A 17509-nucleotide genomic window follows, 5' to 3' on the forward strand; every position below is an offset into this window, starting at 1 on the left:
AACATATGGCATTCATTCTCACTAACACTTGCTCAGAAATATTAGAAATTCCATGTATTTTGTTTCTCTTACAATTATACAAATACGAACTGCATGAATCTTTGAGTTTAATTGCTAGACAAAATGCTTGAATGGGAATCAGTGGATCTGGGATCTTATGCTCTCGCTCAGGATGCTCAGTGCCAACAGTATTCCTCTTCCTTTTTCCACCAGAGAAAGTGGCATGGAAGCGAGCGGTCCGAGGTGTACGGGAGATGTGTGATGTATGTGAAACAACCCTCTTCAACATCCACTGGGTTTGTCGCAAATGCGGATTTGGGGTCTGCCTTGACTGTTACAGGCTCAGGAAAAGCCGACCACGCAGTGGTGAGCAAATGTTGTCCTATACAGCTGAAGGTAAAATGTCAGTGGAGGTGTGGACTTGGAAACTGAAGCAGAAATGGCTTTGGGCTCCTTCTTTAGTTTATATTTTGTCACATTGTGAGGTCTTAAAAGTGCCAATACTCCAGCCTAACTGAGAAGGTTAAAACTTTTAAAGTATACACTTCAAATGTTTTTAGTATATTCTCAAGTTTATATAGTTATCACCACTATCTAATTTCATTTTCATTGCTCCAAAAATGAATCTTGCATTCAGTAGCAGTCACTCCCTATTCCTTCCCCCCTTAAACCTTGGTAACCATCAGTCCACTTACTGTCTCTATCAACTTGCCTATTCTGTACATGTCATATAAATGGAATCATACAATATATGGCCTTCTGTGACTGGCCTCTTAAACGTAGCATACTCTTTCAAAGTTTTCTCCATGTTATAGCACATAATTCATTCCTTGTATTGCCAGGTAATATTCCATTGTATAGATATACTACATTTTCTTCATCCAGTCTTTAGTTGATGGACATTTGCGTTGTTTCTACTTTTGGCTGTTATGAATAGTGGAACATTTGTTACAAGTTTTTGTGTGGATGTATGTTTTCATTTTTTTGAGAATATATACCTTGTAGTAGAATTGATGGGGCATATGGCAGTTCTGTGTTTAACCCTTTCAGAAACTACCAAACTGTATTCCAAAGTAGCTGCACCATTTTATAATTCCACCAGCAATGTATGAGGATTGCAGATTTTCCACATCCTTGTCAACGCTTGTTATTATCTGTCTGATTATAGCCATCATAGTGACTGTGAAGTAGTATATAGTGTGATTTTAATTTGCATTTCCCAGATGACTACTAATGTTGAGAATCTTTTCATGTGTTTTTTGGCCCTATCTTCCCTGGAAAAATGTCTGTTCAAATCCTTTGCTTCACTTTTCTTTTTGCTTTATCTTACTACCTGCCAAGAATCTTCCTTGCCCCTTGACTTCATCATTCTTCCCTCTTCTATGATACAGTGTAACCATTGTAACTGATTTAGAGCTTAGACTACTGGGATCTGAATCCTACTTCTGTATCTTATCATACCAACTATGGTGTCTTGGGCTAGTTACTTAGCCCCTCAGACTCATTTCCTTGTCTATAAAACAAAGATAATACAAGTATGTCCCTCACAGCATTGTTTTAAGGATTAAATGAGATAATGTATGTCCAGTGGTTAACACATTCACTAGGTACCACGTGTTACATAGCTAAGATCTTCCACTTTTGCCCATGAAAGATAAACTTCCGCAGAAGTTGCCCTCCTATCATAAAAAGTAAGAAAATCAGACAAAATATACAAAACCACAGTTTCAGAGGGCTTCCCTGATAGCTCAGTTGGTAAAGAATCCGCCTGCAATGCAATGCAGGAGACCCCGGTTCATTCCTGGGTCGGGAAGATCCACTGGAAAAGGGATAGGCTCCCCACTCCAGTATTCTTGGGCTTCCCTTGTGGCTCAGCTGGTAAAGAATCTGCCTGCAGTGTGGGAGACCTGGGTTCGATCCCTGGGTTGGGAAGATCCCCTGGAGAAGGGAAAGGCTACCTACTCCAGTATTCTGGCCTGGAAAATTCCATGGACTGTGGGGTCTCAAAGAGTCAGACGCAACTGAGCGACTTTCACTTTCACAGTTTCAGATATTGGACAGCAGGCAGCTTGAGTCTGTACTCCCTCAGAAAAATGAAGAAACAAGGTGAGTCCTACAATTGCCCCAGTTTACTGCCTGGAGGCAGTTTCTAGCCTGTACCACAGGGAAAGGCAATTAAAATAGAGTTTGGCAATCTCACAAGTTCAGACCGAGATTAAAATCTGAGAAGAGTGAGGCAGTGTACTGAAGTGCTACAGAAAGAACACCAGATCTAGAGAAATCATCTCAATTTTTTTTATTATTATTATATAGTGGTCTGCACATGCATCAGAGGAAACTGTCCTCAAGCCAATCAACTGAATTGTATACAGAACTCACAATTTGTATTCCCACCAGCCAGAGTGGAGAGACATTGGATAGAGTCCAAAGGGGTCACACCCTTTGTAGTAGGACTAACGTAGTCCCAGAATAAAGTTGCTCTGGAGCTGCCATAATGAAGTGTAGAGCACGACTCGGAAGGATCAAATTCATCTGCAAATTGCTTAGTTATACGCTACAGTAAAACCAAACATTCTTTAAAGGATTACACAAAATCCAGTACTCTGAAACATAAAACTCACAAAGCTCTGCATTCGGTGAAGAAAGATCTGGTGTACAGAAAAGAATAATGCAACCAGTATAATACAACCAGTAATCTGGGAGGAAGAAAACAATCGATAGAACAAGTACAGTAATGACAGTGATGAGGGAGTTATTGTAAAAGGACCTTAAAACAGCTGTCAAAATACTTTTAATATGTTTGGACCGGAGAAGGCAATGGCACCCCACTCCAACAAATCTTGCCTAGCAAATCCCATGGATGGAGGAGCCTGGAAGGCTGCAGTCCATGGGTTCGCTAGCAGTCGGACACGACTGAGTGACTTCACTTTCATTTTTCACTTTCATGCGTTGGAGAAGGAAATGGCAACCCACTCCAGTGTTCTTGCCTGGAGAATCCCAGGGATGGGGGAGCCTGGTGAGCTGCCATCTATGGGGTCGCACAGAGTCAGACACGACTGAAGCTACTTAGCAGCAGCAGCAATATGCTTGGACATAAAGGAAAACATAATGAGTAACATAGAAGACATGTAAAAGACCCAGATGAAGCTTCTAGAGATGAAAAGTAACTAAAAAAAAACACTAGGTAGGATTAATGGCATATTAGATACTGCAGAAGAAACAGTGAACTTGAAGACATAGAATAAAAAGTATAAAAAACTAAGTACAGACAGAGGACTTAAATTTATAAGTTGAAGAGTGCCTTGTTGAACTACCAGATACATTAGGTAGTCTCCCAAACAAGTAAGTGGAGTTCCAGAAAGAGAAAGGGCAGGAGAACAGATATAGAAAAAATATTGAAAAAAAATAAAGCCAAAATTTTTCCAAATTTGATGAAAAAGCTATAACATTACAAGTCCAACAATAATCCTCAAATAAAAAAGACATTAAGAAAAACACACCAAAGCACGTCCTAATTACTTACTGAAAAACAGTGTGTAAAGAGAAAAGCTGAAAAGCACAAGAGGAAAAAGATGCACATTATGTAACAAACATAAGAATAATAGCTAACTTGTCAGAAAACTATACTCTAGAGACAATGGTACAGCATTTTAAAGTGCTGAAAATAAACCTATTAGCCTAGAATTCATACCTAGTGGAAATATCTTTCTAGGGTGAAATCATTTTCCAGGAATGGAAAAAGTGATAGAATTCATCATTCTATCACCAGCAGACCCATGCTGCAAAGTTAAAGGTAGTGACTCAGGCAAAAGAAAATGATACAATGTGGAAATTTGGATTTATGCAAAGGAATGAAGAATGTGCTACATGGTAAATATGTGGGTACATATGAAAGACTTTTTTCTTATTTTAGGACTTACTTGGTGGTACAGTAGATAGGAATCCACCTACCAACACAGGGGACATGGGCTCAATCCCTGGTCCGGGAAGATTCTACATGCTGTGGAGCCGCTAAGCCCATACACCACAAATACTGAACCCATGCTCTAGAGCCTGTGAGCCTCAACTACTGAGCCCAGGTGCTACAACTGCTGAAGCCCACGTGTGTAGAACCTGTGCTCTGCGACTGGAAACCCCACTGCAGTGAGAAGCCTACATACCACAAGGAAAACCAGCCCCTGCTACAGAAGACCCAGTACAGCCAAAAATAACTGACTAGATAGATAAATAATTTCAAAAAGAGACAAGGAACGGCTTCCCTCGTGGCTCAGTTAGAAAGAATCTGCCAGCCACTGCAGGACACATGGGTTCAATCTCTGGGCAGGGAAGATCCCCCATACTGTGGAGCAACTAAGCCTGTGCGCCGCAGCTACTGAGCCTGTGCTCTAGAGCCTGGGAGCCACAAGTATCAAGCCTGTGTGCCACAGCTACTGAAGCCCGAGTGCCCTAAAGCCCATGCTCTGCAACAAGAGAAACCAATGCAGTGCGAAGCCCACATACTGCAACTAGAGAGTAGCCTCCACTGTCTGCAACTAGAGAAAAGCCGACACAGCGACTAAGACCCAGCACAGCCAAAAAATTAGAACATTAGAAAGACAAGGAAAAACATCTGGAATCTTCCTGGACCAAGGATCAAACCCAAGTTCCTTGCACTGGAAGGGTGCCACCAGGGAAATCCCCACAACCCAGTCTTTAAATGGGAAAAACGTTTGAACAGATATGTCATCAAAGAAGATAGGTCAATGAGAAATAAACACATGGAAAAAACTGTCATTACTTACTAGGGAAATGCAAATTAAAACCATAATGAGAAACCACTGTCCCCACTAGGTTGGATAACATTTTTAAAACTGAGGGTGCAAAGTGCTGTCAGGGATATGGAGCAACTAAAACTTATTAAACATTGCTGATAGGGATGCAATTTGGTACCATCACTTTGGAAAACAGTATATCTATTTTTTTATAAGTTTAAACATCAACTAGCATTCTACTAGTATGTATAAGGGAAATGAAAATATATCCACACAAAGGCTTGTGCTTGAATGTGTATATCACTTTATTCATAATAGCCAATAATTGGAAACAATCCAACTATTCACCAGTAATTGGAAGCAGTCCAACTATTCATGAGTGGGTAAACAAAATGTGGTACATCCAAACTATGGAACAGCACTCAGACATGAAAAGGAATGAATTACTTATACATGGAACAATATAGATGAATCTCAAAATCATTATGCCGAATGAAAATATCTCAACACAAATGACAGATGACATACCATATGTTTCCAGTAATATGAAATTCTAGAAGTAAAACTTTAATGTAAGAAATTTGATCAGTAGTGGCCAGGGGTTGAGGAAAGGGTATTGACTGCAAAGGGCTAAAAGAAACTTTGGGAAGGAATAGTAATGTTCTAAATTCTGAATGTCACACTGTTTTCCACAACTAGATATCTTTGTCGAAATTCAAACATATTTGAATTTGAAGTGTACACTTTAAATTGTTGAACTACATTTTATGTAAATTATACCTTAGTGAAGCAGTATTTTTAAAAGTTAAGGACTTCCTGGTGGTCCAGTGGTTAAGACTCTGCTTTCATGGTAGGGGGCATGGCTTTGATCCCTGGTTGGGGAACTAAGGTCCCACAAACTGTATAACCAAAAATAAATAAAATTAGCTGTGATCTTCTTTGACCCGTGAGAAAACTGGTCTTTAGAGTCTGAAACTCTCACTCACTGAGAGAGATACATCTTGTGACCCTCATATATAGGAAAGTCATTCATTTCCGTTTCAGAGACAGAAGAGATGGGTGATGAAGAGGTTTTCTCCTGGTTGAAGTGTGCAAAGGGGCAGTCCCATGAACCAGAGAATCTCATGCCCACACAGATAATCCCTGGCACAGGTAAAAGGAATTCCTTTTTTAGATTTGGTGGGAGAAAAATATTTTTAAGTTATAATTTATACACTATAAAATTTGGTAAAATGGTTTATGTCAGCTTGACTGTTTTTAAGCTTCAAAGATTTCTCTGAGCCTTTGAATCTTCAGAAATGTTAGATTGATTGTATGCAGTCAGGGCACATACTTTGCCTCACTTTCCTGGGTGTAGGGGTTGGTTGCTTTGCAGATGTCGTTTTACATTCTTATGGTCAGCAGGGCCAGAATAGAAAAAGCCTGTCTTGGAATTCTGTGGTGGTCCAGTGATTAAGACTGTGCTCTCACTCCTGAGAGCCTGGGTTTAAGCCTGGTTGGGGAACTAAGATCCTGCAAACTGTATAACATGGCAAAAAGAAAAAAAGGAAAGAAAAAGCTAGTCCCCTGGCTTCCAGAAAGACCTTTGATTTTAGGCTTATAAAAATCCAGCTGAGGGACTTCCATGATGGTCCAGTGGTTAAGACTCCATGCTTCCAGTGCAGGGGCCCTGGGTTCGATCCTTGGTCAGGAAACTAAGATCCCACATACCCCGTGGTGCAGCCAAAAAAAAAATCCAACTGAAGCTAATCAAAGCTCTTGAAACCATGAAGAAGGCAGCTTACCAGTAGGGATCAATGGTCTCATGGCAACTTACTTCAGCGATTTCCTCCAGAAAGTCTATTTCCAGCTTCCATACTTGCACTAACACACACACACTGAAGCTGGTGAATCCCCTGCCTATAGTCTCCTTCACTTTGGGGAGCCACCCCCTATTATACCCCAGTGTATGCAAGCAGAAGAGCTCCCTGAGTGCAGTGGTCAGATGCCTGCTCCCTGCTGATCTAAGCATTGGTTAAATGTTTCCGTAAAGTATACCTTGGTATAACTTATAGTAAAGTACCTAAATCTCAAGTATACAATTCAAAACGTTTATATACGCTTGCATATTAAAGAATCTACCCTTAGAGTTTCTGCTGAAGGACACCTTGTTAATGTTTACTGGAGGAGGGTGGGAGTGTAGCTTAGTGGTTAAATGTGTACAGAACATTAGTGCTAGATAGACTTGGGTTAAAGTCTTAGTACTTTCATTTACCAACTTTATGTACTTAAGCAAATAACCTAACTTCCCTGAGTCTCAGTTTCATCATCAGAAATCAAGGGTACAAACTGCTACCTCACTGAAATGTTGTAAGGCTTGAGAGAGATAATGTAAAGTATTCCAAGGTTGATTATTATTATAATTATCTTTTTTCCAGCTCTTTACAATATTGGAGACATGGTACATGCTGCCCGGGGCAAGTGGGGAATTAAAGCAAACTGCCCTTGTATTAGTCGGCAGAACAAATCTGTGTTGAGACCTGCTGTCACTAATGGGATGTCACAGGTAAAATGGTGTGAAAAAGTGGTGTTTCTCACAGGTAAACTGAGAGAAACTTAAGTTCTTTGTTCCAGGAAATGTCCCATTTTCACCTCTGTTGTCCCAGGCTACTCTTGGATTCCTGGGCAACTAAGGGATAGGGAAGCCTGTCTACAGAGAGCCCGTAGGGTTTACTGGAGGGATTTAAATTCCCCCTAACTCGTGTGAGTTTCTCTTCATTTGTCTTTAAAACCAATTCAGGCTTGGTTGATAAGTAGCACAAAGAGATTCTTTGCATCTTGTCCAGATTTCTACCTCAGGGTCTTTATGTAGATAAAGAGTATAGAAAAGGTCGCTAGCAATACAATCTTATCTGTGTGCATGGACCCTGCCTTGTCATGTTAGGTACTGAGGAAAGAAACATGAATATTGGCCCGTTGATCTGGGATCATTCCACCTGAAACCATACTAAGCAGTGATCATAGAGCAGCAGTGATTTTCCCATCTTCTGTCAGAGGTGAAGGTCATTCTAGTTTGATGGTGACCACTAAGAATAAGACATTATTTAAAAACAAAAAACACACTGCTTACTTTCGGAGGACTTTGCAGGCATGCTACATGTGATCAATAAGAGGTACAAGGATTAACCCTGAGAAATCTCAAGATATATTTTCAGTAGAATTGATATATTAGAACACATCATCTGGAAAATTTAACAATAGAAAAATGACCTTTTTATTGAGCATTTATGTATGCCAGACACTGTGCTGAGCTCTTTGCATATACTATCTCATTTGATCCTCAGAGCAGCTTTGTGCAGTCAGGTTCTGATCACCAGTTTGTCATTGTAGAAATTGAGCCTCAGGCATGCCAAACAAAAACCCCGTCTTGTTCATTGCTCTTTCCACAGAACCTAGCATAGATTCTATCACATGTAGGAATCAATAAATATATGTTAAATTAATGAGTGAGTGAAATAGCAGTTTATGGGACAATTCCAAATTGCTTTCTCAGACTTATTTAGTGTCAGCAGTCCTTACTATTTGCAATGTATTTTTTCTACACAAGGACAGCACTTAAATAATTTTGGCGTTCTGTGCTATAGCTTCCTAGCATAAACCCTAGTGCCTCTTCTGGAAATGAAACCACCTTCTCAAGCGGAGGAGGAACTGCACCGGGAACACAACCAGAGACAGACCATGTTCCCAAAGCCGACAGTACTGACAGCAGATCAGATGAGCCTCTGAAAGCAGACAGTTCGACATCAAATAGCAATAGTGAGCTAAAAGCCATCAGGCCCCCTTGCCCTGACACAGCCCCACCCTCCTCTGCCCTGCACTGGTTGGCGGATTTAGCAACTCAGAAGGCTAAAGAAGAAACAAAAGGTGAGATTAACACAAGTCTCTGCCCTGCCTGTGGGTGGAACACTTGAGTTATTCTGGAATCCTTCAAACTCACACATTACCATCCACATTTTTGAAACATGCTGCTTGCTTTCTCTGGCCGATCACATAAAATGAGGGACTCTCTTTCAACTTCTTTCTAGAAGTGGAGCTTTTTTTAAAAGGCACATGCCTGGGCTCTACCCCAAATCTCTTTAGTCAGAATTTGGTTTTTAATAATCTTCCCAGATTGCCCTGTTATTAAGCCAGTATTGCTAGCCAGGAGGGCTAGACTTGTCTTCTGATGGGCACAAGAATCACCTGCGGAATCGTTAAAAATGAAGATTCCTGTGCCCCACCAGAACTATCAAATGAGAATCTCCATTTTTAACAAGCACTCCAGGTGATTGCAATACAAGTATTCTGGAGACTTACTTGAAGAAACACTGACTTAGAAAGTGAGGGAGACGAAAGATGAATGGGAACAAAAGGAAGTTTGAAATCCAGATCTGGAAAAGAAAGGAAGAAGTTGGAGAGCTTCTCCTTGGCCATGAGACCTGCCATAGTCATAGCTCATCAGGCTTGGCCCAGATAGGCTGTACGTAGTTTGGGGGGCAGGGGAGGGGAGAGTTTCTTCTTTCCTACTTGGCTGATTTTTAGGAGGCAGTTGCCTGCTGGGTATTCCTTGTGCCTAATGCTATTCCCGGTTATGTTCTTACAGAAGCAGGGTCCCTGAGGTCGGTGCTCAATAAAGAGTCTCATTCACCCTTTGGGCTGGACTCGTTCAACTCCACTGCAAAGGTCTCTCCGTTGACTCCAAAGCTTTTTAACAGTCTGTTACTGGGTCCCACTGCCTCCAACAACAAAACTGAAGGCTCTAGCCTTCGAGACCTCCTCCACTCCGGGCCAGGAAAGCTTCCTCAAACCCCCTTGGACACAGGCATACCCTTTCCCCCGGTCTTCTCTACATCCTCAGCAGTAAGTGTCCTCCCTAAAACTCTAGCCTTTGCTGCTTTTCCATGGAAGAACCATCAGAAAGAGATCTGATAACTAGGTTGGAGGGTATAGAGTGACTTGTGTTCTCTACATTATCAGTCCCAACTGATAAGATCTTTCTTTATATCAAGTTTGGGGAATGTTTGAGATCCTTTTAAGTAGTAAAGCTTTTGTGCCATGTTAGGAAATCAGTAGAAACTGAGACATTGGAATTTTTCAGTCATCATCAGGAATCACTTTATTTTCTTGATGATAACAAATAGCTAATTTTTTTAACATAGGCGATACATTTATGTGTCATCCTCTTAGATATCTAATAGATACCTCAAACATAACACGTCTAAGACCACACTCCTAATCTTTTGCCTATAAACTTGCATTTCCTTTTTTTCGCCTCTCGATCACTGGTTTCCAGCTGCTTGGCCAAAAATCTTAAAGAGTCATTTGGGACTCCCCTCTCACACTTTGTGTCTAATCTGTTAGCATATCTTTTCAGTTCGATTGTAAAATGTATTCGTAGCACACCCATTTCTCATCAGCTCCCCTGCTTCCCCATTCTAGTCTGAGATAACATCCTCTGTTGCCTGAATTCTTACGGTAATCTCCATTTTTTCCCTTTCCACTCCACAGTCAGTTTCAACAGAGCAGTTAGTATGATCCTTTTAAGATATAAATCAAATCATATCACTGCTGCCTAAAATCTTTCAAGGGCTTCCAATTTCATAATAAAAACAGTCCTTTCAGTGGACTATAATGTTCCAGCCCTAGCTTCTCACTTCCCTGACCTCAACTTCCACTCTTATTGTCCATTCTGCTCTGGCCCCACCCCCCTTCTTGCTTTTCCTTGGACATGGCCAGGCATGCTGTCTTCAGAGCCTTTACATGTGTCCTTTTCTCCGCCGAGAGATGTCTTTTCCATGTCACCACATGGCCTGCTTCATCATCAGCATCCTCTCCTCCTTTCTGAAATGTTACCTCTTTATTAAGGCTTCTTTTTAGATCACCCTTTTTTTTTAAAGTCCATTCCACTCCCATCCTCCACTCATATCTGTTTCTTCTGCACCTATTATCATCTGACTTACTGTGTTTTATTTATTTTCTATCACCACTTAAAGGCATTTTTGTCTTTTTTTTTTTTCTCCATGCTGTGCAGCTTTGGGGATCTTAGTTCCCCAACCAGGGATAGAACCGGGTCCCTAGCAGTGGAAGCACAAAGTCATAATCACTAAACTGCTAGAAATTCCCCCATTTTTGTCTGTTTTATTCCCCCAATAGCCATAGTGCCACAATGTTTGATACATAGGTATTTAGTAAGCATGTACTGAACAAATAAATTCAAAGATATAAAATTTAAATTTACAAGATACAGTGAAAAGGCTGCTTCTTGCTGTCGCCTCCCTTTCTGTAGGTGACCGCTGTTTGATGATTGTCCCTTCTCTGATATTAAAATATCAGTATATAGTTTTTTCCTCTTATTTTTACACAGATATTTTTATACATTGCTTCTTTATTTTCAGTTTATGTATTTCAGAGATCATTTCAAACAAAAACAAACACGTTTCTCATTCTATTTTATGACTGACTGAAATTTGATGATGGTTGAGCCCTGTACAGTGTGGGTTATTTGTTTCTCTTTTAGATAAATGACCTCCAAAATTACGTTGAGCTCTGTTTTATTTGTACTTGGCTTGGACTCCCAGTTCTCCTTTTTCTTTTTAAATTTTCCAAAGATTTTATAAAGTATATGGTTACATATACTTTATAGAGATAATAATTAGTGATACTTAGGTCATTGGGCTATCCAGTTTACAGAAGCCCTCCCCTTCCTTCACATCTGTGATCTTAGGTTTGTCACTTTCATCTCTGGGCCTGAGCTTTCCCACCAGCCAAAACAAACGAGAGATTCTTGGTAGGGGACAAACTGAGGAGTGGGAGACTACTTTCAGAATATACAGTTCTCTTGGATACAGATATTTATTGGGTACACTCCCTAGTAAAAAGTCACTGTCTTGGTAAGTCACCTCAATTACTTAATTGAAGTATTATATCCCTTGAACATGCTGGCCAAAGAAAAATGTATAACCCTCAAAGTAAATGATCTTTCTTTTTCACTCAGCTATAGCATTTTGTGATCCCTGACGTCTACGTACATATACTTAAAATGGGCCTCAATGCCAAAGATACGTCTTTTTTTTTTTTCGGCTGTACCATGCAGCATGTGGAATCTTCCCTGACCAGGGATTGAACTTATGCCCCCTCATTGGGAGCACAGAATCTTAACCACTGGACTATCAGGGAAGTCCCCAGAGATATTTCTTAGGTCTCAAATCTCTTGCAATAGAGGGGATCTTTCTGTACTTTGCTTTCACAAATAAAAAGCAGAATATGAAGGCTAGGAAAATGTAAGATACTGACTTAATAGATTCCCCTTCCAACCACAAAAGACTTCATAATAACTTTTATGAAATTGAATCAGGTAGATCAGAACTCCATGTGAATAAAACTGTGAGACTGTTTTTTAATACTCTGCTGATGGTGCCTTAGTCATACTAACCTGATGGATTTGTGTCTGGCAGGGAGTGAAGAACAAGGCCAGCCTACCCAACTTCCTTGACCACATCATTGCCTCAGTGGTAGAAAATAAGAAAACCTCAGATGCTGCAAAGCGGGCCTGTAACTTGACTGATACCCAAAAGGAAGTGAAGGAGATGGTGATGGGGTTAAATGTGCTGGACCCCCATACCTCTCATTCCTGGCTCTGTGATGGAAGACTTTTGTGTCTTCATGACCCCAGCAACAAAAACAATTGGAAGATCTTCCGGGAGTGTTGGAAGCAAGGCCAGGTAAGCAAAAATAAGCAGATCCCAGGGTTGGCTGTCTACCTGTCCACCCACCAAAGCTAGCAGGATAGTTTCAGTCCTCTCTAGGAGATACTCTGCCAAGGAGATTTAGATATACAGTAAGTTTGTTGTAGACAGCCTTGCTACTTTGAGTTTTCTTTGATTTTTAAAAATCGGAAGATTTGTAAAATACACTATGGGTCTTTTTTCTTTCTCAGCTGTGTAGCTCTGTGTTCTTAAAAGCACAGTTGAAATTCCTGTGAGGTTGTGATCTGGCATTAATGACACCTTTAGAGGAAAATCCTTAAGTGAGATATGGTGTGAGGCGAGAGTTGGTGGAAGTGGGTGGTACTTTTCTAGGTAAATGTTTCAAGACCATACAAGTCTGTGTGATAATGTGATAACACTTCCTGAGTTTTATACATTAGCAGGTATGAGGAAGAAGGGGTTTATAGAATTGTCTAGATAGTTTTTCATTTGAGATGTGAGGAAGTATTCTGAGTTGCATTTGTTAGCTTTTCTTCCTCTCACCTCAAATTAGTGGTATATACCAGGGCAATAGAAGTGATTTCTCTGGAATGCATCCCCACCCCCACCCTGTGAAAATCAAATATAGTAACAGAATAGAAGTGTTTTCATTTTCTGTAGCTGACATGTTGATCCATGGATTCTGAAACTGGGAGGGATCAATAAGTCATCATGGAGAAGAGATTGTCCTCAGGAAACCCTCCTATTCAATCCTTAGCCCTGAGTTAAGTGTTTCCTACATGGCTCTGATTAAGATACTTTTGTTTCCACAGCCAGTGCTGGTTTCAGGGGTACATAAAAAGCTTAAGTCTGAACTCTGGAAGCCAGAAGCCTTTAGCCAGGAATTTGGAGACCAGGATGTGGACTTGGTGAACTGCAGGAACTGTGCTATAATTTCCGATGTGAAAGTTCGGGATTTCTGGGATGGCTTCGAGATTATATGCAGTAAGTAGCTTTGCTATCTGGTTCTATAAAAGCAGACTAGAAAGTAAACATCTATATGCCCAGCCCCTAAAATAGCAAATTACTGATACATCCTCTTAGTGGGAGAAACAGTCTATCATGGTGGCAACCAGGTAGCTCTCATGGCAATCGCATGGCTCCCAGACCTTACCTGGACTTAAGCACTTGATCACATGGGCTGTGTGGGGCACTTTCACTTTGAGATGGAAAAACTCACCATGGTTTTTCTGTGGGTGAGGAAAACAAAGCCCACATAATCCATTATAGAGGTTTGCAAACTAAAAAAAAAAAAGAGAGTTTAGTCTTCTAAACCTTTTAGTCACTGGAGAATCAGGAAATAGCCAACACAGCAGATGTTTGTAGGAGTGCTTTCTGTCTTCCAGAGCGATTAAGGTCAGAAGATGGGCAGCCAATGGTGCTCAAACTCAAGGACTGGCCTCCTGGGGAAGATTTTCGAGACATGATGCCAACAAGGTTAGTGAACTACAGTAAGTCATCTTGAGAGACTTGTGCTTTGCTGAAGCCATCACAAAGTAATCACAGAAAAGTGAGCTCCACCTCTTTGCCTTTTTCCCCTGTAACAACCTAAGTCATCTCTCATGTTCTTCTGTAGGTTTGAAGATCTGATGGAGAACCTTCCTCTGCCAGAATATACCAAGCGAGATGGCAGGCTCAATCTGGCCTCCAGGCTACCCAGCTATTTTGTAAGGCCCGATCTGGGCCCCAAGATGTACAATGCCTACGGTATGAGGGAGAGGCCATAACTGATCTTTTTGGACACTTTTGTTTCCATTTTACCTGAAGAGGGAGATCTGTAATAAGTCTCCTGTGTAGAGATGATAGAGAGCAGAGTAACAGGTGCTGAAGAAACTGATAGTATCCAGGATAGTTTTGAATGTTTGCTTTTATCTTTGATTTACAGTCCATAAATCTTACATTACAGCATTAGAAAATTTCCTCTCAAAGACTCCATCCAAGGAATTTCCATGACAATCCAGTGGTTAAGATTACATGCTTCCACTGCATAGGGCATGGGTTCAATCCCTGGTCAGGGAAAGATCCAGCATGCCACGCCACTCAGCCAAAAATGAAAAAAATAATAATACAGAATATTGCCATTTCACCTTGTATATCTTCCTTTTATCTTCAGGCTTGATAACAGCAGAAGACAGAAGAGTTGGCACAACAAATCTTCACTTAGATGTGTCTGATGCAGTTAATGTGATGGTGTATGTTGGGATCCCCATCGGGGAGGGTGCTCATGATGAAGGTAAGATTTCTAGAACTCAGTGCTTCAGGAGGGTGAGGTTTAGCCTCAGAAGTAAAATGGGATGTCTTTCTCCTCAGTCAGGGCCAGTTGCTTTTTCTTAAGTCTCCACCAGACATGACGCGTCGTAGGCGCACAAAGGGGTGATTGTAGCAGAGAAGAGTGGTACTAGTGTGTCATCAACCAGAGTTATTCTCTCTTTGGGAATGCTGCCCCTTAACACTGAGTGTATAGTATCACAAAGAGGAAAAAGAAGAAACGTCAAACTGGCCTACTTCATCCAGCAGCCAGTTCAGCTGTGGGGTAACAGATGATAAAGCCAGGTCATTTGCACAGAAATGAAGCCTAAAAGCGATACTTTGCTGAATTTGCACTCTCCGCTATCTTGGTGTAAAATTAATATGTGTTAATTATGGAGGCTTCAGAAAACAAAATTTTAAAGAAGAAAATAACTCAAAATCTCAAAGTTAAAAGATAATCAGTGTCATTACTTTGGTAATATTTTCTGCCACACCTGTAGATCTTTTCATTATGTTGTCTTTTAAAGGGTTATAATAGATAAGGATTAGAAGCCAAGCCTCTTACCTTGGCAGAGAAGCTTTACTCTTCATTGCCTTAAATCCATAGAATCCTAGAGTTTGAAGAGGTCTTGAGAAAGTATACAGTCCATCTACATACAGTAGGAAATAATGTGCAATTTGAACATAAGATATGGCTACACAGTTTGAACAGGAAATATGGTTTTTTAAAACACTGTACTTCCAAAAAATGCTGCTGCTGCTGCTAAGTAGCTTCAGTCGTGTCTGACTCTGTGCAACCCCAGAGATGGCAGCCCACCAGGCTCCCCCATCCCTGGGATTCTCCAGGCAAGAACACTGGAGTGGGTTGCCATTTCCTTCTCCAATGCATGAAAGTGAAAAGTGAAAGTGAAGTCGCTCAGTCATGTCTGGCTCCTAGCGACCCTATGGACTACAGCCTACCAGGCTCCTCTGTCCATAGGATTTGCCAGGCAAGAGTACTGGAGTGGGTTGCCATTGCCTCTCTATCAAAAGTATGGAAGATTAGGGTCACTTCCCATGTGTAGGAAGCTTAGACTTCAATGTGACTGTTGATTCTTTTTCCCGAGAGATAGAGAATGTTGTTGTTCAGTCTCTAAGTCATGTTTAACTCTTTGCAACCCCCTAGACTACAGCACATCAGGTTTTCCTGTCCATCACCATCTCCTGGAATTTGCTCAAACTCATGTCTGTTGAGTCAGTGATACTATCTTAACTGTCTTATCCTCTGCTGCCCCCTTCTCCTTTTGCCTTCAGTCTTTCCCACCATCAGGGTCTTTTCCAGTGAGTCAGCTCTTCCCATCACGTGGCCAAAGTATTGAAGCTTCAGCTTCAGCATCAGTCCTTCCATTGAGTATTCAGGGTTGATTTCCTTTAGGACTGACTGGTTTGATCTCTGTGCTGTCCAAGAGACTTTCAGAAATCTTCTCCACCACCGCAATTTGAAAGCGTCAGTTCTTTGGTGCTCAGCCTTCTTTATGGTCTAACTCTCACATCCGTACATGACTACTGAAAAAGCCATAGCTATATGGACTTTTGTCAGCAAAGTGATGTCTCTGCTTTTTAATATTCTGTCTAGGTTTGTCAATAGCTTTTCTTCCAAGGAGCAAGCATCTTTTAATTTCATGGCAGCAACCACCATCCACAGTGATTTTGGAGCCCAAGAAAATAAAATCTGTCACTCTTTCCACTTTTCCCCCCATCTATTTGCCGTGAAGTGAGGGACCAGAACCATTCAACTTCCGCTTCTTCAGCATTACTGGTCAGGGCATACACTTGGATTACTGTGATACTGAATAGATTCAAAGGGGGTTATATCTGATAGACAGAGTGCCTGAAGAACTGTGGACGGAGGTTCACGACATTGTACAGAAGGTGGTGATCAAGACCATCCCCAAGAAAAAGAAATTTAAAAAGGCAAAAAGATTGTCTGAGGAGGCCTTACTAATAGCTGAGAAAACAAGAGAAGCAAAAGGGAAAGGAGAAAAGAAAGATATACCCATTTGAATGCAGAGTTCCAAAGAAGAGCAAGGAGAGATAAAGCTTTTCTCAGTGATCAGTGCAAAGAAATAGAGGAAAACAATATAATGGGAAACACTAGAGATCTCTTCAAGAAAACTAGAGATACCAAGGGAACATTTCATGCAAAGATGGGCTCAATAAAGGACAGAAATGGTCTGGACCTAACAGAAGCAGAAGATATTAAGAAGAGGTGGCAAGAATACACAGAATAACTATACAAAAATGATCTTCATGGCCCAGATAATCATGATTGTGTGATCACTCACCTAGAGCCAGACATCCTGGAATGCGAAGTCAAGTGGGCCTTAGGAAGCATCACTACGAACAAAGCTAGTGGAGGTGATGGAATTCCAGTTGAGCTATTTCAGATCCTAAAAGTTGATGTGAAAGTGCTGCACTCAATATGCCAGCAAATTTGGAAAACTCAGTGGCCACAGGACTGGAAAAGGTCAGTTTTCAGTCCACTCTCAAAGAAAGGCAATGCCAAAGAATGCTCAAGCTACTGCACAATTGAATTCATCTCACATGCTAGTAAAGTAATGCTCAAAATTCTCCAAGCCAGTCTTCAACAGTACATGAACTGTGAAATTCCAAATGTTCAAGCTGGATTTAGAAAAGGCAGAGGAACCAGAGATCAAATTGCCAACCCGTTGGATCACTGAAAAAGCAAGAGAGTTCCAGAAAAAC

General features: G+C 41.0%; 1 protein-coding gene across 1 annotated transcript in view; it reads left to right on the forward strand.

Annotated features, from left to right (window-relative positions):
• Positions 1 to 17509, forward strand: part of KDM3B (lysine demethylase 3B) — a 58880-nt gene that overhangs the window by 35655 nt on the left and 5716 nt on the right. The window contains exons 11-20 of the mRNA XM_069592159.1: positions 214 to 366; positions 5796 to 5903; positions 7169 to 7296; positions 8375 to 8654; positions 9373 to 9629; positions 12224 to 12490; positions 13288 to 13459; positions 13861 to 13951; positions 14091 to 14221; positions 14628 to 14747. Coding sequence (XP_069448260.1) covers positions 214 to 366; positions 5796 to 5903; positions 7169 to 7296; positions 8375 to 8654; positions 9373 to 9629; positions 12224 to 12490; positions 13288 to 13459; positions 13861 to 13951; positions 14091 to 14221; positions 14628 to 14747 — 1707 coding nt within the window. The remainder of the gene's footprint in view (positions 1 to 213; positions 367 to 5795; positions 5904 to 7168; positions 7297 to 8374; positions 8655 to 9372; positions 9630 to 12223; positions 12491 to 13287; positions 13460 to 13860; positions 13952 to 14090; positions 14222 to 14627; positions 14748 to 17509) is intronic.

This window comes from Ovis canadensis, chromosome 5 (genome assembly GCF_042477335.2).
Source record: "Ovis canadensis isolate MfBH-ARS-UI-01 breed Bighorn chromosome 5, ARS-UI_OviCan_v2, whole genome shotgun sequence".
Classification (NCBI taxonomy): domain Eukaryota; kingdom Metazoa; phylum Chordata; class Mammalia; order Artiodactyla; family Bovidae; genus Ovis; species Ovis canadensis.